Here is a 22,387-nt window from a genome sequence, read left to right as displayed (position 1 = left end):
TCATGAAAAAGGATGAGGTTTCCGCCTTAATTGCTTGTGCCTTTTATTCACATTCCTCTCTCAGCCAGAATTGTGAAAAGAGTGTTAGTAAAAGGCTGCACAATAGAGCTTTTCATTAGGCCTCAGCAAGGCACACAAAAGAAGGCTTTTGGAAAGAGTGAATGCATGAGTTTAATTTGCAGGTGGAGAGTAGATAAAAGGTGCTGACGCCTCTATTATTCTCTTACTTAGGTGACCCTTACCCTGTTCAGCTGATCCCAACTACCATGGCAGCTGCTGCCGCAGCAACACCAGGCTTAGGCCCACTCCAACTGCAGGTAAGTCAGGAAACGACGTGGAAGAGACAAAGGTTAAGTAAATACAGAAAACAGCTATTATCCTGTTAAAGCAAAATAAAACCGACTAGTGATATTCATCGCACGCTTTTTTGTTTTTGAATTTATTTGTGCTGATCCTCAACCAAAAGTTGAGATGTCGATTCTTTTAATTTTTAGCCCCGTTTTATGTACTTTTAAAGGTAGCTGATTATAATTTTTGTATTGCCTGGTATGATTTAACAAAATGACCTGTAGGTTTACTTTGATTCCCATATGTAATAATTTCGTCACCGAAAGATCCATATTGAGATTCAAATAAACCAAAAAAAAAAAAAAAAAATCTACCAAAGGTATTCACACAGGTACTTATAGATCAAGGTAACTTAACAAAACTACATTTAAAATTGTTCAAGGTGCTCAGTATTATCAAAACACTGTAGGTCTCTCTATTCTGCTAGTACCAGCTCAGTTGGGCAAGCAAGGGTAAGTAGACCAAATAAGCAGGTGCCTAAATGAACACAGCTTGATCCAGACATCCCAATTAAACCTTTTTATCCCTACAGAATATATAATCTTATATATTCAAGAACGTTAGTGATAACTTGACTAGATGAGCAAATAATTTTGGAAATTGTGTCTCTGGGGTTACAAACAATATCAATACAATTATATTAAAGGTATCCTTCATTAACTATTTAAATCCTTGAATCCACGTCCTACAAAATCTTCCCTAGTTTCTGTTGTTATGGACTTCATAGCTACCTAATTAATAGAATAATAGATCATCTAATAATAAGATTAGTCTCCACTTTCAAGAAGTGTTATATTTTTCTGTGCCCGAAAAACACAGTAAGGCTGTGAAGCCAGATATAAAGCAGTTGTGCTTAATAAAATGGAATCATATTCATGGAAGTTCATTGTCATGATAGATGGTCTTAGTCAGTAAGGAAAACTGTAGTTTTATACTGTAGCATCAGAGACAGATACATATGGTCAGCAAAGGGGATTGTCAGAAGACCTGGTGGGTTTCTGAAAACCCAGTTGAGCCTCACAGGAGGAGCTGAGGCATATTATATTCCACAGAGGTTAATAACAGTCATTCCTATTTTACCTTTTCTGCAGAGATCTACAGTGTGAGTTTCTGTTTCTTTGAGCTGGAAATACCTTGGGAATTGTTGGAGCCATGGGGACAATAAAAGTAACATGACATTTCTTGTACTTTGAAATGGCATCTGTGAAATATCTACAGTACAGAAAAGTGGTTGCAATAGGTAAATCTAAAAAGAGTAGTGGCGTTAAAGGAAGGGGGAAGAATATCCAGCAATAGGTTTGAATGTGGAAAAAATAAAGAGTTTTGTAGATTTAGAATGTCTGTTTTCAAAGCAAGTTAGACATTCTCCTGTGCTTTCGCTGTTGGGAGAGTGGTCAATGGGAGGTAGGGCGAGGTGGACGCATCTCCTGTGTTTCATTGCAAGATTCTTGTAGAGAATAGGTTGTTAGGCAACCATCCAAACTTCTTTTCCTATAGAGATAGTATTAGAATATTTGACACAGATTATTTCTATCCTTATAATAGCATATTGCCTTAAAATTTAAAGATAGAAATTGTTTTTCTTTATCAGAAAACAAGAGAAAAGATATGAAACATGCTCGCTCTTGCTTTAACCAATTTGATCCATAAACAGAATAAAGATCCTTTATAGAAGTGGTAATATACGCATTAGAATATATGAGTTTTAATTAGGATCTTAGTAAGTCAACACTATGGTATAACAAGAAAATAAAACTCTGTCATGGTAAAGCTATTAGCTACTTTTAAACACACACACACACACACACACACACACACACACACACACACATTTTTGCTAATGATTTAAAAATGGTATTCAAATGCAGACACATCCTAAACTTATGTCATGGCTGAAACTCTGGCTTTCTTTGAAGTGGACTGACTCTTACCTTTGTTGGGGTGCCTACATCAATTTGCTTCCTGTTCCTGACACTGTATTCACAGATCCCTGACCTTGACTTCAGCTTTCACCAGAGCTACAGAGAAGACCTGTAATAGTTCCACTCCTCAGCTTTAAAATAGTATCCAAATTCTTCTCCACAAACCTGCCCAGATGGGTCAGAGAAAAGCTGACTACAATGCCTAATGAGAAGTTTTATCTTGACCCTTATCCAACATTCACCCCAACCTTGGGAAACTACTTCTAAGAAGTTTCATCTCAGTTGATTATAATGTATGAGCCAGTTTTCATTTTCTCCAAACTCTGCTTTTAATTATACTTTATTAAATCTTCATTTGCCATCCCTTAATGTGTCTTGAGTAGACAGACTCACATCACTTTCAAGTCCCTGTCAGTTACTAAGATTCTTTTGCAGTTATTAAGATTCAGTTCTAGCTCTGCTTGTGTGGCTCAGTGGTTGAGCATTGACCCATGCACCAAGAAGTTGCTGGTTCAATTCCTGATCAGGGCACATGCCCAGGCTGTGGGCCAGATCCCCAGTGAGGGGCATGCAAGAGGCAGCCAATTGATGTTCCCTCTCATCGATGTTTCTATCTCTCTCCCTCTCCCTTCCTATCTCTCTAAAAAAAAAAAATCAATAAAGAAAAAATATGTAAGATTCAGTTCTAGGTTCTTATGCTAGATTCTCTGGTAAGGCTTTCACAAGGATTGTTTTTAATTCATTCTTAGTATAGTACTTTCATTATGCATTAATATCTCCATTTGACAAAGAAGAAAACTTTGGGTCACAGAGTCAAAATCCATGGTTTATTCTATTTGCTTCTCCAAGTACAGGTATTATTTTATACTTGGGAGGCAGTGCCCCTCTTAAGACATTTGCCAATTCAGTAAATTTCTAATCAAATAATAATGATAATGCTGATTAATTGGCACTAATACAAGTATTCTTTCTGAATTGTAATACTGAAAGAAGTAGCGGGATTCATAATGACAGCTACTTTGATTTTTACATCTTTCATTTCCTACCTCTTTACACAGATATATATAAAACAATTCAAGCTTCTCTTTTTGAACATCTAGATCTAAGAAGGGGCACTATAAATATATTCATACTTATGAATATGACTTTCTTTAACATTCGTGTTTCCCTTTGAAATAATATTTTTCATATAATCGTTCATGTTTAGATAATATTATGTTAAGTAAAATCCATAAACATAAGCTTTACTTCAAAATAATAAAGACAAGAACAGTTATTTTAAAAGTAGAGCCAAATTAGTTTTAAATTAAACTACCCTTTTATTAGCTAAATATTATTTCTTGTTCTTAGATAAAATAATGAAATATTTACCATGTAATAAACTTTACATTTAAATATCACCCTACTGTGTACTTTTAGGTGCAGTTAAAATAGTCTAAGCATTGACATTTTTTAATAGAAAAAGATGACTTGCTTGGATTTTGTTTATATAACGTGCAAATTAACATTTTGCCCAGGCACCGTTTTCTTTCTTTCTTTTAAAATGAAATATCGTCTTTGTCCCTTCTGCCTCTTAAGTCTTTCCTGAGCTCATCTAGCCCACTATTTATTGGCTATTTGTTTGCCACTCAGAGGGAATATAGAGATGAATATGAACACCAGAGACTGAGAACAAAACGAAACTCGCCGTTTTTTTCCCTCAGCCCCAACCTGCTCCTTTTCTGGTCTTGGCAAATAACTCCATCCATCTATCACTCACCCTGGAAACATGAGAGCTGTGCTTAAGTCCTCTTCCTCTGTACCTATTCATTCATCCCACCTAAGAAGTACATCGAAAATCCATTTATTTGTTTTCTTTTTCCTTTGTAATTGTCACCCTACTGGAGCAGGCTACCTTGATTGCTTGCCTGTTTACTGCAACAGCCTGTGAACCGGTCTTTCTGTCTTCACCTTACTTCCTTCAGTATACTCTCTGCCATACATTAGTCAAAATAATTCTTTTGATTTTAAAAAATCTGATCATGCTTTCCCCCTACTGAAAGACCTTAAATGACTCCCTGATGTCAGCAAGTTCTCTCTCCTCTCTGGATCTTCCTGGAACTTTACCAACATCTCCACCAAGCCAACCCCCACTTATCCCTGAGGCTGCAAGTGAAAACGTCACTTTTTCAGGGAAGTTTTGATTGTCCCGGGTACCGATTAATGCAGCTCTTGTGTGTTCCCAGAGCACGCGGTATTTCCCCTCTCACACAGCTCTTGTAGAATATGTTTTAAATCCTATTTTCTCGCCTCTACCAGATGGCAAAGTCTATGAAGTCAGTGACTCACTATCATTTGCACTTAATCAAGTGCTTGACATATTTTATGGACTCAATAAATATATATAAATGAACGAGTGAAGAGTGAATCTTAACATTACACTTTCAATAAATTATGCATCTATTACGCTCAAATAGCTATTCTGCTTTACAATATCGGAATTAGCTGAATATTAATGATTGGTTTCCTATATGAATTTATGTTCATCCTTTAAAAAAGATAACAGCAGAAATACAAATATCAAGAGCATTAGTGGCTCATGGAAGAAAAAATTAATAGTTTGAATTCAGTTCAATAAAATATACATTGAAATTTTTAAATAAAGCACTATTCTCATTTAAAGAAATAAAAGAGACTTATGAGAACACCATATGTCTAGTAGCATGTTTGGCACTACAGTATTTAAAAAAATTACTTTATCCTGCTTCTTAAGCCCCTTCTGAATAAATATAGGGAGTGAAAAAAAAAAACTTTTATAGCAGTTTTAGTCCATACAGCCTTACTCAGTCTGCTGCAACCCCACTAGGCTCTTTGCTGGCCCTTGACTTGCTAAAGCATGCTCCTACCCTAGACTTTACGTTAGCTGCCCCTCCACCTGAACGGCTTTCTTCTGCCTGGAAGACTGATTCTCTCACCTCATTCAGGAATTTGCTCTAATGTCATCTTTCTGAGGTCCCATCCTAATTTACTTAAATAATAAAATAACCTTCCCAAAAATACACTTTATTTTTTGTATTCTATTGTCTTTCTATAGCACTAGTCATCCTCAGATGTACTATATAACTTACTTATTATTTCTTTATTTGTTGTCTGTCTGTTCCAAATATTCTCTAAGCTCCACCAGAGCTGGGACCGTTATACTTTTTGTGTTATTCATTAATGTATCTTAAGCACTCAGAAGAATACCTAGCAAATAGCTGGTGCTCAAAATATATTTATAAAATAAAAGAAACTCTTATGAGTGAATGGCCATAATCATTTTTAATCAAACAACAAAGCAATATATGATTAATTTCCTGATAAAATGATATACATTTAAAGACCGGGGAATTTTTATTTTTCAGCCCCTCTTAGAAGAGTCTTAGTATGTGAGAAATATCTCTTTCTCTCTTTCCAGCTCTTTTCTCTCCCTTTACCTTATGGTAGCCATGGGCTGCTGCATGAAGAATGTGTTTCAGCATTTACCAAAGTTTATGTAATTCCTTTAAACTCACATTTTATACAAATGATCAAACGTTGCAACACTGATTATTCCTATATAGTTTGTTAATGTGTGAGAATACATAACAGGCAGTGCATACACATATGTAAGAATATGAACTCTGAGGGTACTGTAACACTAAGGCAGAGTATTTCTAAATAATGGAAGGAGGGATTATAAAAGTTGTAACTAGCCAAATACCAATCTATATACTGCAATTACTTTCTTCTTTTTCTTCCTCCCCATCCTTTTCTTTTTTCTTTCTCTTCGTCTCCCAACTTTTTTTTCTTCTAAAAGCCAGTGATGCTTTTGACATTTTTTCCCCTGATATTGTCTTTTTGAAGAAGGGAGATTAACTGATACAGAAACCTAATCTAGCTTTATTACAATATTTAAAAGTGAGCCCTGGCCAGTTTGGCTCAGTGGTTAGAGCATCGGCCTATGGTCCAGAGAGACCCAGGTTCAGTTCCCGCTAAGGGCACGTACCTCAGTTGTAGTTTGTCCCTGGCCCTGGTTGGTCGTGCAGGTGGCAGCCACTCGATGTGTCCCTTTCACGTCAATGTTTCCCTCTCTCTCTCTCTTCCTCCCACTCTATCTGAACAAAAAATGGAAAAATGTCCCAGGTGAGGATTAAAAAAAAACAACACAAAAAAACAATGAGTATAATTATTTAAGAAAAATGAAGTCACATTTTGACACTTTTAGACCTTTGTGACTACATAAAATGAGCTAGGCATATCGTCTATTTCTAATTAGTGAAACCAAATAATGGCAACAATCCATCTAACACATCTTTCTCACCTTCATTGTCATTAATTTCTATTTCACTTGGTGAGCATTATGAGTTTTTTTAATAGTAATAGTGCAGTGTAATATACTATTTCTAATTTTTAACTAGGCTTCTAAGATTTGAAATTAGAAGGAAATATTTATCCACTTATTTCTCACTTTATAAATACTGTGTCTGCGTTGGCCAAAAGATGTTTGCCACCTGTTATACCTATAGGAAGCCAAAAATGTTGACTCCAACCAATGATTAATAGTGATAAGCAAAGAAAAAAAGATACAAAATCTTCTTGAGTTGTTATATTTTGCTGAAAATAAGTGAGTAGCAGTTATTCAAGAATTTTATGGAATTAATTAACCTTTTAATAGTTTCAGATGGATTATTTTTTAAATCTGCAATAATATTTTTGGAATAAAGACAACATCACAAGCTGTCATAAGAGAAATCACATGGGGCTACAGTTTCAGTAACCAGTAACGTCAATGATATGCATTCTCTGGGACTGAGAACACGAGAGATGACGTGTGATCACGGTGGAGAATGAGTCATACAAAATTTCAAGTGAAATCAGTCTTTTTTCTTAGCTATCAAAAGTCCATGGAAGTCATAGTGGAAATGGCTTAAGCTTCTATCTGATGGAGAGTGACATCAGAGTAGACATGGATGAAAAGCTGAAGTTCATCTTTTTATCAGCCTTCTGCCAGTCTCTGAAGGAGGTCAGTAATTATGACAGGACACAGATCAATGCTTCATAATTCCCAGAGCACTATTAGTGACTGACCATGGCTCTACGGGTCTGATCAAGAGAAAGCCCTAGAAAAATCAAGAAGGGAAAAATCACCATATGGAGAGGTCTAGATGTAAGGATTTTTACTCTCTTATTGAAGGAATTACTTACAAAGAGAAATACTTGTAAAGTATTCATCTTTACCTACCTAGACACCATAATATTCAACTTAACTTTTAGGTCACAGTCATTTCCATTCAGGGTGAAAAATGATCAGCTCTCCTCATTTCAGGGGCAACCCTGGTGTGCTGTTTGCTGTTGGACTTCTGTCTGCATGAGTGGGTTTTCTTGCAGGTTAAAAGAATGAATTTCCTCTTTCCCTCTCCCTTTTACCCCAAGCCTGCAGGGCAGACAGACAGAAGCACACATATGATTAATACAGCACAGCTGCAAGTGTGAGTCATTTGCATATGTATTAATAGAGGCAAAAAAAACCAACAACAATTAAATTATATACAGAGACATTCTGCATACTAAGGAACATATGCAAATAGGCCTAAAAATGTGCAGCCAACGTTTTCTCTGACTTTTCCAAGCCCATATGGGCTAGTCAGAACCCAGCCGTGTTCAAGAATCTCCTTTAAGAAAGGACCTGGTAGGAGCTACATCCATAGTTATTACGACCCCTAGGGTTCCTGGGAGCTGTTTGACATTTGGACAATGGAGACAGTACAAGCAGTGTCTTTTTCATGCTATTTCTGTATTTGCTTGTTTCCAGCAGCGTTATGGTGTCTCAATACATGCTAACAGAAACATCAATACACATGCGCTTTTCCACAGTACCCATTTTTATTGTAATGACCAATTAAATGGTAAAGGTCAAAATTATATTTGAAGTTCTATCGTGTTCTGCGCTAAAGTAATGTAAGCATTTGTTAGTTCCAGGATTTCTGGTCACAAGGCCATGGCTGTTCCTCAATGGCATTGTGCATTTTCTTAATCAAAACATGGTTGGGTTACCCTAAAATGGTGCTGAGCTAATTGTCCTACATAAAAGTATTGCTAGGCTCAAAGCCAACAGTGGGAACAATCCTAAGAAAAAAACTGATTTATTGAAATGGTAAAAGCATACAGTTTTTCTTTTCATTTTATCAAGAGAAACAGAACTACCTAATTTTCTAATCTTGGTTATATATAAAAGAGAGAGCAGCTATAATTCTTCAGATTCACAGATTGTATTTACATTAAAAACATGTTCTTCAAACTTGTCTATTAAAACTAGTTTTTATTACTATTATCTTTTAATTTATTCAAGGAATGTTTTATAAAACAAATCAACCTTTGTAATAAACTTTTACATAAATAGAAGTTACCACCTTAACAAGACCAATCAGAATCTTGAGCCTGGAGAGCCCAAATGAAGACAGGTGCCCCTTCAGAGAAACAGATTCTGGGTTTGTTGGTACCAGAACACTGTTGAATATTATCCATGAATATAATCCATTATTTGTATGGCTAAGTCTTAAAGCATGCAACTGAAACATGTAAATTGCATTATATGCAAATGATAAACACAGGACAGCTATCTTTGTAGTTAATTGAGTTATATACAGAAAAGTTTAGTCTCTCAGCAGGGAATAATAAGAGAGAAGATAACGTAAAGTCTAAAATAAAAGTTTTTATTCTATTAAAACATTATCTTTAGGTTAATATTTTAAGAGTCACTACTACTTAGTGAGAGTCATTATAACGTGATGGTTTAAAGTGTGATATCTGCAACCTTAGATTATGGTTCTAGAATTTACTAGCTCCGATTTTAATTAGCTTGTTTGTAAAATGTGGGTATAACTGATGTTGTGAGGATTAAATGAGATAATATATGTAAAGTGCTTAAAACAATAAAAGTGTTAATTACCATTTATCAAGCACTCTGTGCTTGGTAATAATAAATGCTCAGTTATTAGTTGGTTAATAAATGTTATTAACTGGTATTAAAATTATTATTATTTTTATTACCTACAGGAAGTTTCTCAGATTACAACTTTGCAGACTTTGTTTTCGGTGTATTTTTTTTTTTTTTTTCAGGGTAGTATCTAAAGCAAGTTAGTGAAATTGAGGCATATTATTTTATTTAGAGGAAATAATTTTATTCCCCTGTGCAGCATAATTTTAAGCCCATCACAGGGAGCTAATGAGTTTACTTATAAAAAACAAAAACAAAAAACCTGACTATGTAGTTATTTGGAGTATAGTATACTATATTTTGCTGCTGTTCACTCTTTATCTCAATATTTATATCTGTAAAATAAAATTGACGCCCCTGTTGAATCTTGTTTTTCCACGCATATAACACAAATGAATTGTCTCTGTAGGCTGCCGGCAACTATTCTAAATAACTGCTTCATAAAATTTAAAGTAAGTTATTTACATAGATGCTTTTCATGCAAATGTACATTTTAAATAAATAATATAAGAAAGATTTTCTGATGTAATCCTTCGAAGCTTACTCTTTTCCTAGATATCTTAGCAGAATTTATACTAAGGTACATATATCTTATTCTACTCATTTATTGTGTACAGCTAAGCTATTTCATATAACTAGGAGAAAATTTATAAACTGGCATTACTTCCTTTAAGGAAATAGTTCCTATGGTTTCAGACTCAAATGTGGAAGCAAATTATTTTTATAAACCCCCTAATTTCCTAATTTTATTTTCTCAGCAAATATTCTTTGTAAACTATTAAGCTAAGCATCATAAGTATTGCAGCTGAATCAGTTAGGAATACTTAGTGTCACAGAGGAGCTTGAAATTGAAGAGGATGGATTGATTGCATGTGAATATGGAATAGAATTTGAAGAAAGCCGTAAACCTCCTGTCCTAACAAGTATATTTGAAATGGAAAGCACCTCAGAGACTTTTGAAAACAGTTGTTTCAAACTGTTTTAAAGAAGTTTCGGTGTCTTTAAGTACCTCAAACATTACCATTCACTTTTATTTTTTATAGATTGACTTCTATTGGCTAAGAGTATTTGGATCGGGAGGAGGGTGACTGGGTGGGGGGGGGGACATCTGTTAACAAAAATAAATTAATAAAAATTGCAAAAAAAATATTATTCTGAAGATTAAAAAAAGAAAGATTCTGCTGCTACTACAAAATTTAAAAACCATTCTTCTGTTTCAACTCCTTCATTTTATTGATAAGGCGATTTAGACTCTAAGTAGTGACCTGGCTAAATCAGACATGTGCCTGGAATCCTTGCAACTGAAAGCTAAATCTAGCTTTTCCCCATTTTACCATGCTATCCTTAAAAATAAATGCAGATATTTATGTATATTATTTTTTAAGTTGTTTTGTGTAAAATAAGGGGGGAAATTGCTATTTTTGCACTTAGACTATAAAATTAAGGAGGAATAAAATAATGGGTAAGATTTGCATATTAGTAACAATGGCAACCTTCTGGATTGCTTTCATTTTGCTGAGTTCAGTGATTGTGCTCTGTGAATTAATTCTTTTGTGAAAAGCTATTGAAAGATCAAGGAATTCAGAAAACAAAACAACAGAGAAGCATGCTGTTTCATATCTATTTGTTCATAGAAGGTTCAAAGTGAGATTGTTTACATCACAAGTCTTGTTGATATTTCATTTGCTTCTTTGAAGAAAGATAGTATTCAAAGATGATTATATAATCATGCAGATACGATTTTGCTGTCATGAATGAACTGTTCTAAGAAGAGACCAAGGAGAAAAACCACATTACAATTTTGAGTTGTGTTTGGTTGGCAAGTGTCCTTTTCGAGTCCCTCAGATAAAAAGCTTAAACCAGCCCAGCAAATTCCAAATTCGCTGTTTCCTGTGCAAGTTTCTCAGCATTGGCTTGCCAGACTGAGGGCAGAAAAAAAAAGGAGAGGAGGGGAATGTAGTCCTAATTATTCTATCTTTCTTATTTAATGCTATATTCTTTTTTTCTTCCCCAACTGCTCCTTGGTTAAGTAATATAGAGGGGAAGAAATGAAGGAACAAACTTAAAATATGCTCCCAAATAATTGGCTACAAAGAGCATTGGACTAGCATAATTCATGCCTCCAACATGCAACAATGTTCTCTTGTTTTTGCTGTTACTAGAGAGCTTCAACAAAGAATGAAGTAATAGTAATAGTTAAAATCACGACTTCCATTTTGGAATGGGGTGGAATTATTGACAGTGTTGTCCCTCTACCTATTGTGGCTGCTTTACGATAAGTTTCCATCTGAAATTTGACTATACTGTGCTCTACAGCTCCTACTACTTCAAATGTGTACCCTAAATACCTTCCATAGGACAAGTTTCCCCCTAAATGTAGTTCTTTGGTTTTAAAGGAATTTCAAATTATTAGAAATAATACCGCTAAAACATTTGGTGAGTATATTAGAAGATAAGCCAGGACATGTAACTAAACAATAAAACAAACAAACAAACAAACAAACAAAAAACCCTTAAACATTCTTCATTTTTATTCTTATCCTGATTTGGTTTATTTTGCATCAAGTTTACCTCCAGAGCAACTTTAAGTTGGTTGTTTTAGTATCTCCTTAGATACAAGCCAGCATTAAATACAGTATGAAACCATAAAATACCTAGTTTGCATAGGTTATATCTTTGCATTGTAACCATTTCTCAGTGTGCTGGTATGCAGATACAGTAACCAGTTAAATTACTTAGGTACCAAGCTTTTTTCCCATTCCCTAAAGGATGTTTTCCAAGTTTTATTTAAAGGATTTCCCTAAAAATGTTAAAATAAATCTTATAACTAAATACTATGTAAATGGTATATATAGTATAATATGTTATGAGCTTGAGCTTCATAAGAAAACTTATTTGTGTGTGTCTTTGGTCAAGTTAGTGAATACCTCTTGGTATCAGTTTCTTTACCTGTAAAAGGTGATAATATTGTCCCTACATGATACAGCTATTTTGAGGATTAAATGAGATAGTACATACAAAATGCTTAGCCTAATATAAGTATTCAGGCATCATAAGCTTCTATCACCCTCATCATTTTCTCCCGGATTCAAGGATTTTCCACCGCCAGAAACGAGCCTAACACATTCTTCTGTATTTCAAGTTAGCAAATAATTTTCTGGTATATGGCAACTATGTTCTGTAGTACAAAGGTGTACGGCAAATGGAGAAATGCATCTAAGTTCGTTTGGGTTGTATGCCTTCCTTGGGAGCCACGCCCTCGTATTTAAGGCAAGCAGAAAGTCGTTAGGGAAATAAAATATCCTTTCATTATAAAAACCTTTATTCTACATGTAAGATTACAAAACCTATATTTCAAGTCTTCCTAAAAATAAAAAGAATTTCTCCCTCCATTTCTTTCCATTCCATAAGAGTTACTGCAGCGTTTTTCCTTTTATGACGTTGAGGATTATGTGTGAAAGGAGCACACTTTTCCCTCTGAAGGGAAAGCCATGTGTTATTGGAAAGTTGTGGTGTTCTGTTGTTATGAGGGGAGTGTTCCAGCAGGGATGGATCGTTAGAGCATAATAAAAGCAGCCAAAGGAGTTGGTCTAATGATCATGATCCCGCTAACCTCCCAGTAGCTCAAGAAATGCAGCCTTACAAATAAGGGTTCTAGTCTCTACCTGCCTCTGAAGAGATGTCTCAGGTCCAGTCTCAAGTCTTTTAACCTGGCCAGGACACGGTTTCCTTATTTTTTAAAATGCATGTAAGTGTAGCTGTCCTATATATCATGGAGGAAGGGGAAAATGAAGCAAAAGAAACACTAATGAAAGTAGCCAGGAGGAGCCTTTGCAACTTGCAAGTGGCCTTCTCTGATTCATGGGTATGTTTATTCCTGTGCTGTCAAAGAAAACATGAGAGAAGGATGACGAGGCAATTATTGATCTGAGGGATCCAAAAAGAAAATGCTTTGTAGACTTAAAATAGCAGGGAAAAAACAGTCAAGCTAACTTTGAAGATCCAGTTAGGAAGAAAGTTTTAATTATTCCCATTACATGGCCATGGAATGAAACAGATGATGAGTAGGTCAGACCAGTGCTAGATTACCCAATAGACAGCGTAACACCAAGAAAAAGAAGGGCTATCTGGAAATAAATAACAACTTGACATGAAACAGCTTACAGCAGTAATCAGAATGCTCTGTAGTTCTGAATTACACAGCCAACTGTTGGGAACTATAAACTTTTTGTCCTTAGGGCTGCTAAGGATTTTAAATTAGGAACCTATTCCCAAAAAATCTACCTTTCTGTTCTTATTTCTTGAAAATCTCTCTCTTTCTCTTTTCCACTTTTACATCTTCCTTTTTCTTCATTTAACTTTTGATTTCTGTGTTTTTTTTTTAGCTACCCTTCTCTGTTTAATCCTTCTCTACTTCTGTCTCTTCTCTCTTCTTTAATTCTTTTCCCCTCCCTCTTGTTTGTCAAGTTCTGGGCCTCTACTTGCTTTTTTTATTTTTTCAGAATTGTGAAAATAAAAGAAACACTATCCACTTTAGAAATATTTGCTGTCAGCTAAACATTTATAACAGTAATCAGATATGAGCAGATGAGTTGAGAGTTGAAATCGGGGAAAACCAAATGGTAAGGAGTGGAAAATATATCTGACATCTTTTTTTGTTTTTGCTTTTTGTTTGTTTGTTTTGGTCTAAGTAGCATTGATAACATCCTAAATGATTTTAGAAGATACTAGCGTAGAGGTGTTTGCATCCATACTTTATCTTCTTTATTATTAATAAAGCCAAATAATGCCATGAAGACATCTGTGATAGAGGCAGTCATAAACCATGACACCAGTAAAAGTCCTACTTTTGCCCACTCTCCCATTAGAATTGGGATGTTTTCAAACTGTACTTGAAAGAAGTGTGAGTTCTTCTGGAAAGGAAAAACATAGAGGTGGAAGTACAGCTCATTATTTTTGTACTAAGAAAGTACTGCACAATTGGATTCTTAGCATCAGCAAAAATGGAAAGAACTGCTTTTCACCTTGTTTACTTAATAGGGTACTCTCAGTACTTTATACTCCTATTATCTCAGATGGTGGGTGGTGATCCCCAGCTCCCTGCTCTCCTGCACACTCAAACCATTTATATTCATTCTTTATTCCCATGTGGGCATATTAGAGACATAGACATACAGAATCTCAATTTTGTAGTGTTTTAAAAATATTTATAATCTACAGTGTTATCAAATGTCCACTTTTCCTCATTTTTTCTTGGCAAGGAAGGCCAAAATGTTTAAGTCAGAGTTGTTGAAGTAAGATTCTTTGTATGTGTGAAATTGAATCTATTTAGGATGAGCAATTCTATGAGTTTTAACCACCATCACCATCAGAGCACAAGACAGTTCTATATCTCCCCAAAATTCCCTTTCATCATCACCTCTCTCTCTCTCCCTCCCTCCCTCCCTCCCTCTCTATCTCTCTGTCTCTGTCTCTATATATACCTCCTTGGTCACTTTGACCACATCAGAATGGAATTATCTCATCCACTGCCCAGGAAGTCTGTGCTTGGCTTGCAGGACAGCTGAAGCTGAGAGAAAACAGCTACTTTATAGTTCAATTGGTGTTCTTTTAATCTCTCCATTTTAATATGGCTTTCAGCTTTGTCTATTGTCCTTGAATCTAGGCTCCAGGGGTGGGGAATGTCTGGCCCGAGCAATCAACACCAGCTAATATCACACGCCTCATCAAATTAGCCGGACCACATATAGCAGGCTAATTTTTAAGTTGATAATTGTGTAGGGTCCACAATGATGTTATAAATATCCAAATGGCCCTTGGTAGAAAAAAGGTCCCCCACTCCTAAACATTTGGTTTTCTACTTACATTAAGTTTTCATCTTATAGGTATTTAATTGTTGCTTTTAATTTCATTTCTTAACTTTGATTGTGACCCAGAACTTTAGAAATTTGTATTGACCTTTCATTGATTAATCGTTCTATCATGATGAAAGATAAAGTTTACCATTTTAACCATTTTTAAGTGTGCAGTTCGGGGCATCATGCACATTCACACTGTTGAGCACCATCACCACTCTCCAACTCCAGAACTTTTCATCACCTCAAACTGAAAGTCTATACCCATTAAACAGTAACACCTGATTTTCCCAACCCGTTAGCCACCACTCCTCTATGAATTCTCGATTAGAAGTACCTTCTTTTCAGTGGAACAATAATGACATTTGGCCTTTTGTGTCTGGATTACTCGTTTAGCACAATGTCTTCAAGGTACATCCATGTTGTAGCATGTGTGAAAATGTCCTTCATTTTAAAGCTGAGTAATACTCTAATATTTGTATGTACTGTCTTTTGTTTATCCGTTCATCCATTGATGGCTATTTGGCTTGTTTTCACCTTTAGACTATTATGAATAATGTTGCTGTGAACAAGGATGTACAAGTATCTGTTTTAGTCCCTGCTTTCAAGTGTTTGGGGTATAGACCGAGAAGTGGGATTGCTGAATCATGGAAATTCTATGTTTAGTTCTTTGAGGAACTGACATAACGTTTTCACATAATGTACCATTTTACATTTCTACTAGCAGTTCACAGAGGCTTCAATTTCTCCACATCCTGGCCCTGGCCAGCCTTTGGTGTGTGTGTGTGTGTGTGTGTGTGTGTTAATAGTCATCCTAATGGGTGTTAAGTGACATCTCATTGTGGTTTGGGTTAGCATTTACCTAATACTTAGTGCTATTTAGCATCATTCCGTGTGCTCATTGGCCATTTCTATATCTTCTTTTCTTTATGGTAAATTTATTTTTTTCTTCAATTTTTATTAATTCATTTCTGTTACAGATGTTTCTCCTTTTTCCTTCATAGACTTCCTCGTCCCCATCCCACCCCCACACCACCCTCCCAGCATTGTTGTCCATGTCCATTGGTTATGCATACATGCATATAAATTCTTTGGTTCATCTCCTTCGTACTCCCTGCTCCCCTGCTCTGAGGTTCGTCACTCTGAACCACGCTTCTTTCTATGTCTCTGGGTCTCTTTCATCCATCAGCCCACCTTGTAAGATTCTTTTTAATAGAACTTCTAGAAGTTGATTTCTGGGTAATGTTTGCTTTTACATACTTGAAATAGAAATTCAATTAATATTTGTTGACTGAAAGAGGGATAAATAAATGAATGAGTAAAAGAATAAGTACTGCTCCAGTTGCCATCCAGAGCTTGTGGGTCTCAGTAACCAGTAGTTTTACTGCCTGGGAAAGGCCCCTTCACTTGCTAGGCTACATTGTCATAGCCAACAAATGGGGGTATTAATCCCATAGGCTGTTATGCAGATTAAACACTATGTAAAATACTTTTAAAACAGTGACATAGCAACATGAATTTAGAGCTTGCTAGTAAAATATGTAGTTAATATTTATCATTATCTAATATATTAAGTTTTAGAATACATTAAATGCTAATTATTTGTGGATTGGTTTGGTTTTTTTACTTTTCAGGTATTAGGAGTACCCTCTTAAAAATCTAAAATACTTTTCAAAGTGTAAACTTCGTGGGAACCAGCTCAGTATCTTCCAAGAAATATCTGTTAGCCAAATAAAGAATGATGAATGAATGGATGTGTGTGCAGACACACATAGAACTTGAAGTTCCATTTGACCTGTGTGGGTTTGAAGTTTTCCTAAGTGGCTTTTCTTATTACTCACAGTGAATCCAAAACATTGTGTTGCCTCAAACTCTATTGGATTGATATTTAAAGAACTCTTAAGTCTCTGGCAAAGTATTGAGTTAAGGGAAAGAGCAAAAGTTGATTTTGGCTTTTTTTGTTTTGTTTTGATAGCTAAGATCAACTGGAGGTGATTTTATCTGAATTTTGTGTCTGACTTTCTGCTGATTAATTTTTTGGCACTAGGAACACCATATCTCTTACTCTCTGAATATAAAATAACGTTTACTAATTAATTTGATGAAGCTGTGGTGTGGCATTTATAGAGGATTTTTTTTTAACCTTTCATCAAAGTTTGTGGGAGTGTGATATACTAGAAAAGTAAGGATCAATGGTAAACCAGTTTGGTGTTGATTTGCTTTAATGGGTAGGTTGTCCCTATTATATGAGAGGAAACGCTACTGAAAAATGTGTTCCCTCTACTGAGGTGTTTTCACTTTAAATCAGATTGGCTGTATCTTCACTTTTTTAAAATCATCCTTTTATTTTCAAACTGGCTGAGATCAGAAGTTGATGTTTACATACTGATTTCAACCAAATGTTGACGAGTAGGGTCAGAAGAGGAATAAAGATGGTCCATTTAAAAAAGAGAAATGTTAAGATTTTTTTTTTAAGGTAATTTGTCGCTTCACTCATTGAGTATGAACTGAATAGACTTCTAACCCTTAAAATACTTTTCTCTTTTTATTGCCTGGAATCTTAAGAGCTTTATCATTGCAGTCATAAAATGAAAATATACACCAAACCCTCAAAGGGCAAGTATGAAATTAAATTATATTTGGGCAGCTGTAACCTTTTAAAACGATCAGATTCCAGTTAATGTATTTCTTCCTGTTCCAAGTGCTGCCATGGTGTTTGATGGTGGGAAGCAGTCCAAAGGGCATTGGGAGATAATAAATTCACTGTAAATTTCACCCCAAGGCATGTCTCGATACACCAAGGCCTCCATTTAGCAAGGCTGACCTAAAACTCTTGTCACATCCAAAGGTCATTTAGGTTGGGGTTGGTGTGTCCCATCTATCTTTCCTTGATGTAAAGAGTGACAGTTGAAACAGGATTGAGCTCATAAACAGTCATCTGAATATGAAAAAGAAGCTCACTTTGGAGTAGGAAGGGAAAGTGAAGAGAACTACCTTTCACAGCGGGGCTGCGAAATGCTGTGCTTTTGCCAAGTCAATGAGGGTCGACAAGATCTCCTAGCAGCTGCTTCAGAGCCAACATTGATTTGAAATGGGCACTACCTGATTTGTTTGACTTAGGATCAGGTACTCTTGCCTCTTGCTTTTATCTTTATGTGTTTCCAAAGCCTGGGGTAATTTTTAGTCATTGTTTTTAAAAGATCCTAATAGTCCCAACCTCTTTTTCACTTTAAAATAACTATGCTTCTTTCTCCCTTTAAAACTGTTCTCTTGAATCGGTGAACAAAATGATCCAACACATGGGAGCAAATTAAGAGAAAAATTGTTTTAAAGAAATAAAGCTTAATGTGGTACTGAAAAACAGGGGTGTTTTTCTAGTTCCCTCTTCATCGTGTACTTTTTTTTACTGTGGCAAAAAACGCATAACAATAAATTTGTAATTTTAATCATTTTAAACATTTAACCATCTTAAACATTACTAAATGCACAGTTCAGTGGCATCATATCCCTTCATGATGTTTCCAGAACTTTGTATTCATCCCAAGTAGTAACTCCGTCCCCTATGCCCTCCTTCCCTCCGTCCCTGGTAATTTCTATTCCTCTTTCTGTCTCTATGAACTTGCCTATTCTAAGTACTTCATATAAGTGGAATCATGCACCATCTGTCCTTTAGTGTGTGACTCATTTTACTTAGCATGATGTTTTCAAGGTTTATTCATGTTGTGGCATGTACTTTTAAGAATGACTTTTTTTTTTTTTAAGAACCATATTCATTTAAAAATGTTAAAAATCTTTGTTGTATACATTTCCCTCATAGTAATTATAAGTAATACATAGTGTCATATGGAGAAATATTAGACCACTACTAGACGATATAATGAAAGACTAAAGTCTTATAAGTCTCTTGGGGAAAAACATCAAATATCCTTTCATTAAGGAAGAGATCTCTGTTCACTGATATGTTCTAGGTGTCTAAACAGTGCTTGGCATATAATAGGTGCTCAATAAATAAATACTAAATGAGTCCATTTAAAGCAGGAAAGCAGAAGTTACAATTATTGATTATTTCTCTGAAGGATTTTGATGATAGGAGAAGTGTGTCCTGTACAGTTGAAAAGGAGGCCTGTTAGCTCAGAGGCTAAAAGGGCTGAACGCGTTGTAAATGCAAGGTGCAACTAGAGTGTGCTTTGGTTATGTTAATTGATTTAAGAGTGATGTGTGATTTAGATACTGCAAATGGCTCCTCTTTAATATGCCTGTCTTATTCTATTTAAATGGTCTAGAAAAAGCAAGTTTAGTCACTATGAATTGTAGCCAAATATAGATTTTTTTAAAAATATGATTAAATCCTTAGTATAAATTATATAGGAAAGAGCAAATATTTAAATAAGAATGAGACTCAGAATGTCAAAAATTATATATCCAGATTTATTCTACATTGACTTTGAATCCATTTTAAACCACGTTTTTAAAAAAGTGACTAGGTAGATGTTGTTCCAGTGAAAAGCGGGTTGTAGGCGAACGAAACCCTTTCAATCAAGTCTCCTTACGGAGAATTGTCTCCGGCTGGCCTCGTGGAAATGCACATGCAGGTGCGCCATTGCTCTTTGCAAGCGCTCACAGCTTCCCATCCACATCCACACCCCTCCCACCGGAGCCTGCTGGCCTCCCAGGGCCCGGTCGTCCTCACGCTCTCTCCCCCACCAGGTCTTCTGCCACTGCTTCTCCCAACGTGCATGGTTACTTTACTTGAAGTAACTGTATTTGTAGGGAAGCCCTCCTGATCCGCCCGAGCACTTTATAGCTCTGTCTTTCATGTTCTTACAACACTGTGATTTGAGAAGAAAACCCAGAAACTGAAACATTTTTTTTTACTGCAAGTAGCCAAGGGGAAGAAGGAGGATGACAATGTTAGGAAGGTGTCCTCTGGAATACGTGTCACTCCCTGCCCTGCATCTGCAGTAACATCGTTTCTATCCGAAGAGCCCAGCCGCAGTCAGTACTGTTAGAACCGCCTTCCCAGGCCGGTCCGCTCTTTGATGCAAAGCCCAGACCCTCTATTGTATGAAAATGACCCAAAAAAGGGCTCCTGAGGCATAGAGATGAAGAATTACAGGCTCTCTGAAAAGACTGGGATTCTAACCTCAGCTTTGCCTCTTACCTATGTTACTTTGGACAAATGATTTTCTACTTTCTCTGCCCTTCAGTGTCCTCCTCCATGAAATACAAATAATACCCAGTTCCTAAGGGTGTTCAGAAGGTTCAGGGGGATATGACACGGGCTTGATGTACAGTGAGCATCCATCTATCAACTTTAGCGATTATGGTTATTTTTGCAGCTTTTGTTCCTATTCTGTGTCCATATTTCTCTTGAAATTTAGATTAATTCATGTACTCAAATCATCACCACTAATGCTAATATGCAATAGTGTTTTAATCTTAAAGGTTTACAGGGGAAAAATGAAGAAACAGTATGGGCAGGAAGTCCTTAGGAAGAAATCCTTTGAGTTTTAACCCATCAGGTGAGTTGTCTATTAGTACTAGCAGTGAAACAGAACAATGAAAGAAAACTCTTGAATGGCTCTGTGCTTTCTTCAGGGAGAGTAGAGTTCCGTTACCAGACATTCAAGAGTCCCTAACTCTTGAGAGCTTAACCCCTGGCCTTGGGAATTATTGTTGACTCAGAGCTTAGGGAATATCCCTGTTTCCACTGGCCAGCAGGTAGGGGAATCCCCACGCGGTAGAGGGAGATGAAGCCATCACATCGAGTTTAAGTGACATGGCTACCCACGGGGCAAGATTGTATGGCACCTGCTAGAAAGGAGAACTGTGAGGGATGCTCAGACTTCTGAAACTACTAGTTGATGAACCTGTGGCAAGTTATGGAACCACGGGGAGCCTTCCTCTTCTCCACTGAGCGCGGAGCCGCGTGGTGATCCCTGAAGGAGCGTGAGGACCTCCAGGCGGGCACAGCGTCATCACGGAGGAGATTGTGGCTCTTACATTTCCTCGCCCTTTGTGTGCCTTATAGTTTCAAGAATCCAGCTATTGTGCATTCTGGAAGTGAGTCTGATTTTTGTAACATGCAAAATAATGCATAGTCTGATTTGATATAAACGAACAATTTCTTGGGTAATGAGAGAATGCTATTTTTAATGTTTGGATGAGTATTACACCCCTCCCCAAACTATTGGAATACAACGAACAATGATTTTACAATTATGAACTTAGGCCAACGTGTTCGCTTTACAAATCTTTCTTGTAATACTCAGTTTTCTTGTATTAAATGATGACAATTCGGTAACAACAGAACTCCACCCCCCCCTACACAAGCATTTTTCTTCCTATTGTTACTTTGAAAGGAATTTCAGCAGTGTTATATTTTCCCCAGTAAATTAAACTAATTAGAGATAGGAGCCTAGTAACTGATATATAAAGATTTGAAGAGCGTTCCAGCCTGTGTCCTTCTTACCTTGCCAAATGGAGATGTATTTACTGGTTGGTGACCTCAGGAATAGATGCAGCGCTCATCCTCCCACAGCAATGAACAGCGAGTCTGGAGCGGCATAAAAAGGGTCAATCGAATAGGTCATACATCATATGGGGAGGCAGATGTTGGAACATATTGTAATGGATTAGTGGGCAGTACATAGAGATGGCTTGTGGAGGAGAAAAACAGGGAGGGAGCGAACGGGAGAGAAACTATCAGTTGGTGTTTTCTTGCATGACTCTTGCAAATAGAGCTGGTTCTTTATGGAACTGCTTCAATTAGAAAAGTTGAAATGTTTCTTTTTTTTCTTCTAGCGAGTCAAGATTTATTGGTGTGTAATAAAATGAAGAAAGCCTCTTAATCCAGTACATGCGAAGTGTTTCTTATGTATAAGCTTTGGTATCTACAGTGTGACAGACAGCACGGGAGCGTCACACCTGTGAAAAAGGTCTTAGGATTTAGGATGTTCAGCGTATTCTTTCATTTTTAGCAGGATGCCATTTTCACACCCTCTCGGCACTTCACCCTGACTGATAGCTCCTATTCCGTCCAAGTATCACACCGAGTGGGACTGGATTTGGAGTAAAATAACAAAGATGGTGTGTGTATTATTACTATTTGGTGATAGCAGCTGTACACAGGTAACATTGTACTTTTGTGCATGTATTCACTATAGCCTTTTTAAAAAAATTACAGTTTGCATTTAATATTATTTTGTATCAGTTTCAGGTGTACAGCCTAGTGGTTAGACAATCATATACTTTACAAAGTGGGC

General features: G+C 36.3%; 1 protein-coding gene across 6 annotated transcripts in view; it reads left to right on the top strand.

Moving 5' to 3' along the window:
* SOX5 (SRY-box transcription factor 5) overlaps positions 1–22,387 on the top strand; it is a 960,413-nt gene that overhangs the window by 853,364 nt on the left and 84,662 nt on the right. For all 6 annotated transcript variants that reach the window (XM_036251464.1, XM_036251468.1, XM_036251466.1 and 3 more), the window contains one exon: positions 232–317. In XM_036251464.1, coding sequence (XP_036107357.1) covers positions 232–317 — 86 coding nt within the window. The remainder of the gene's footprint in view (positions 1–231; positions 318–22,387) is intronic.

This window comes from Molossus molossus, unplaced genomic scaffold, assembly GCF_014108415.1.
Source record: "Molossus molossus isolate mMolMol1 unplaced genomic scaffold, mMolMol1.p scaffold_m16_p_10, whole genome shotgun sequence".
NCBI lineage: Eukaryota > Metazoa > Chordata > Mammalia > Chiroptera > Molossidae > Molossus > Molossus molossus.
The sequence above is the reverse complement of the archived record's forward strand: the minus strand, read 5'-3'. Positions and strand labels throughout refer to the sequence as shown.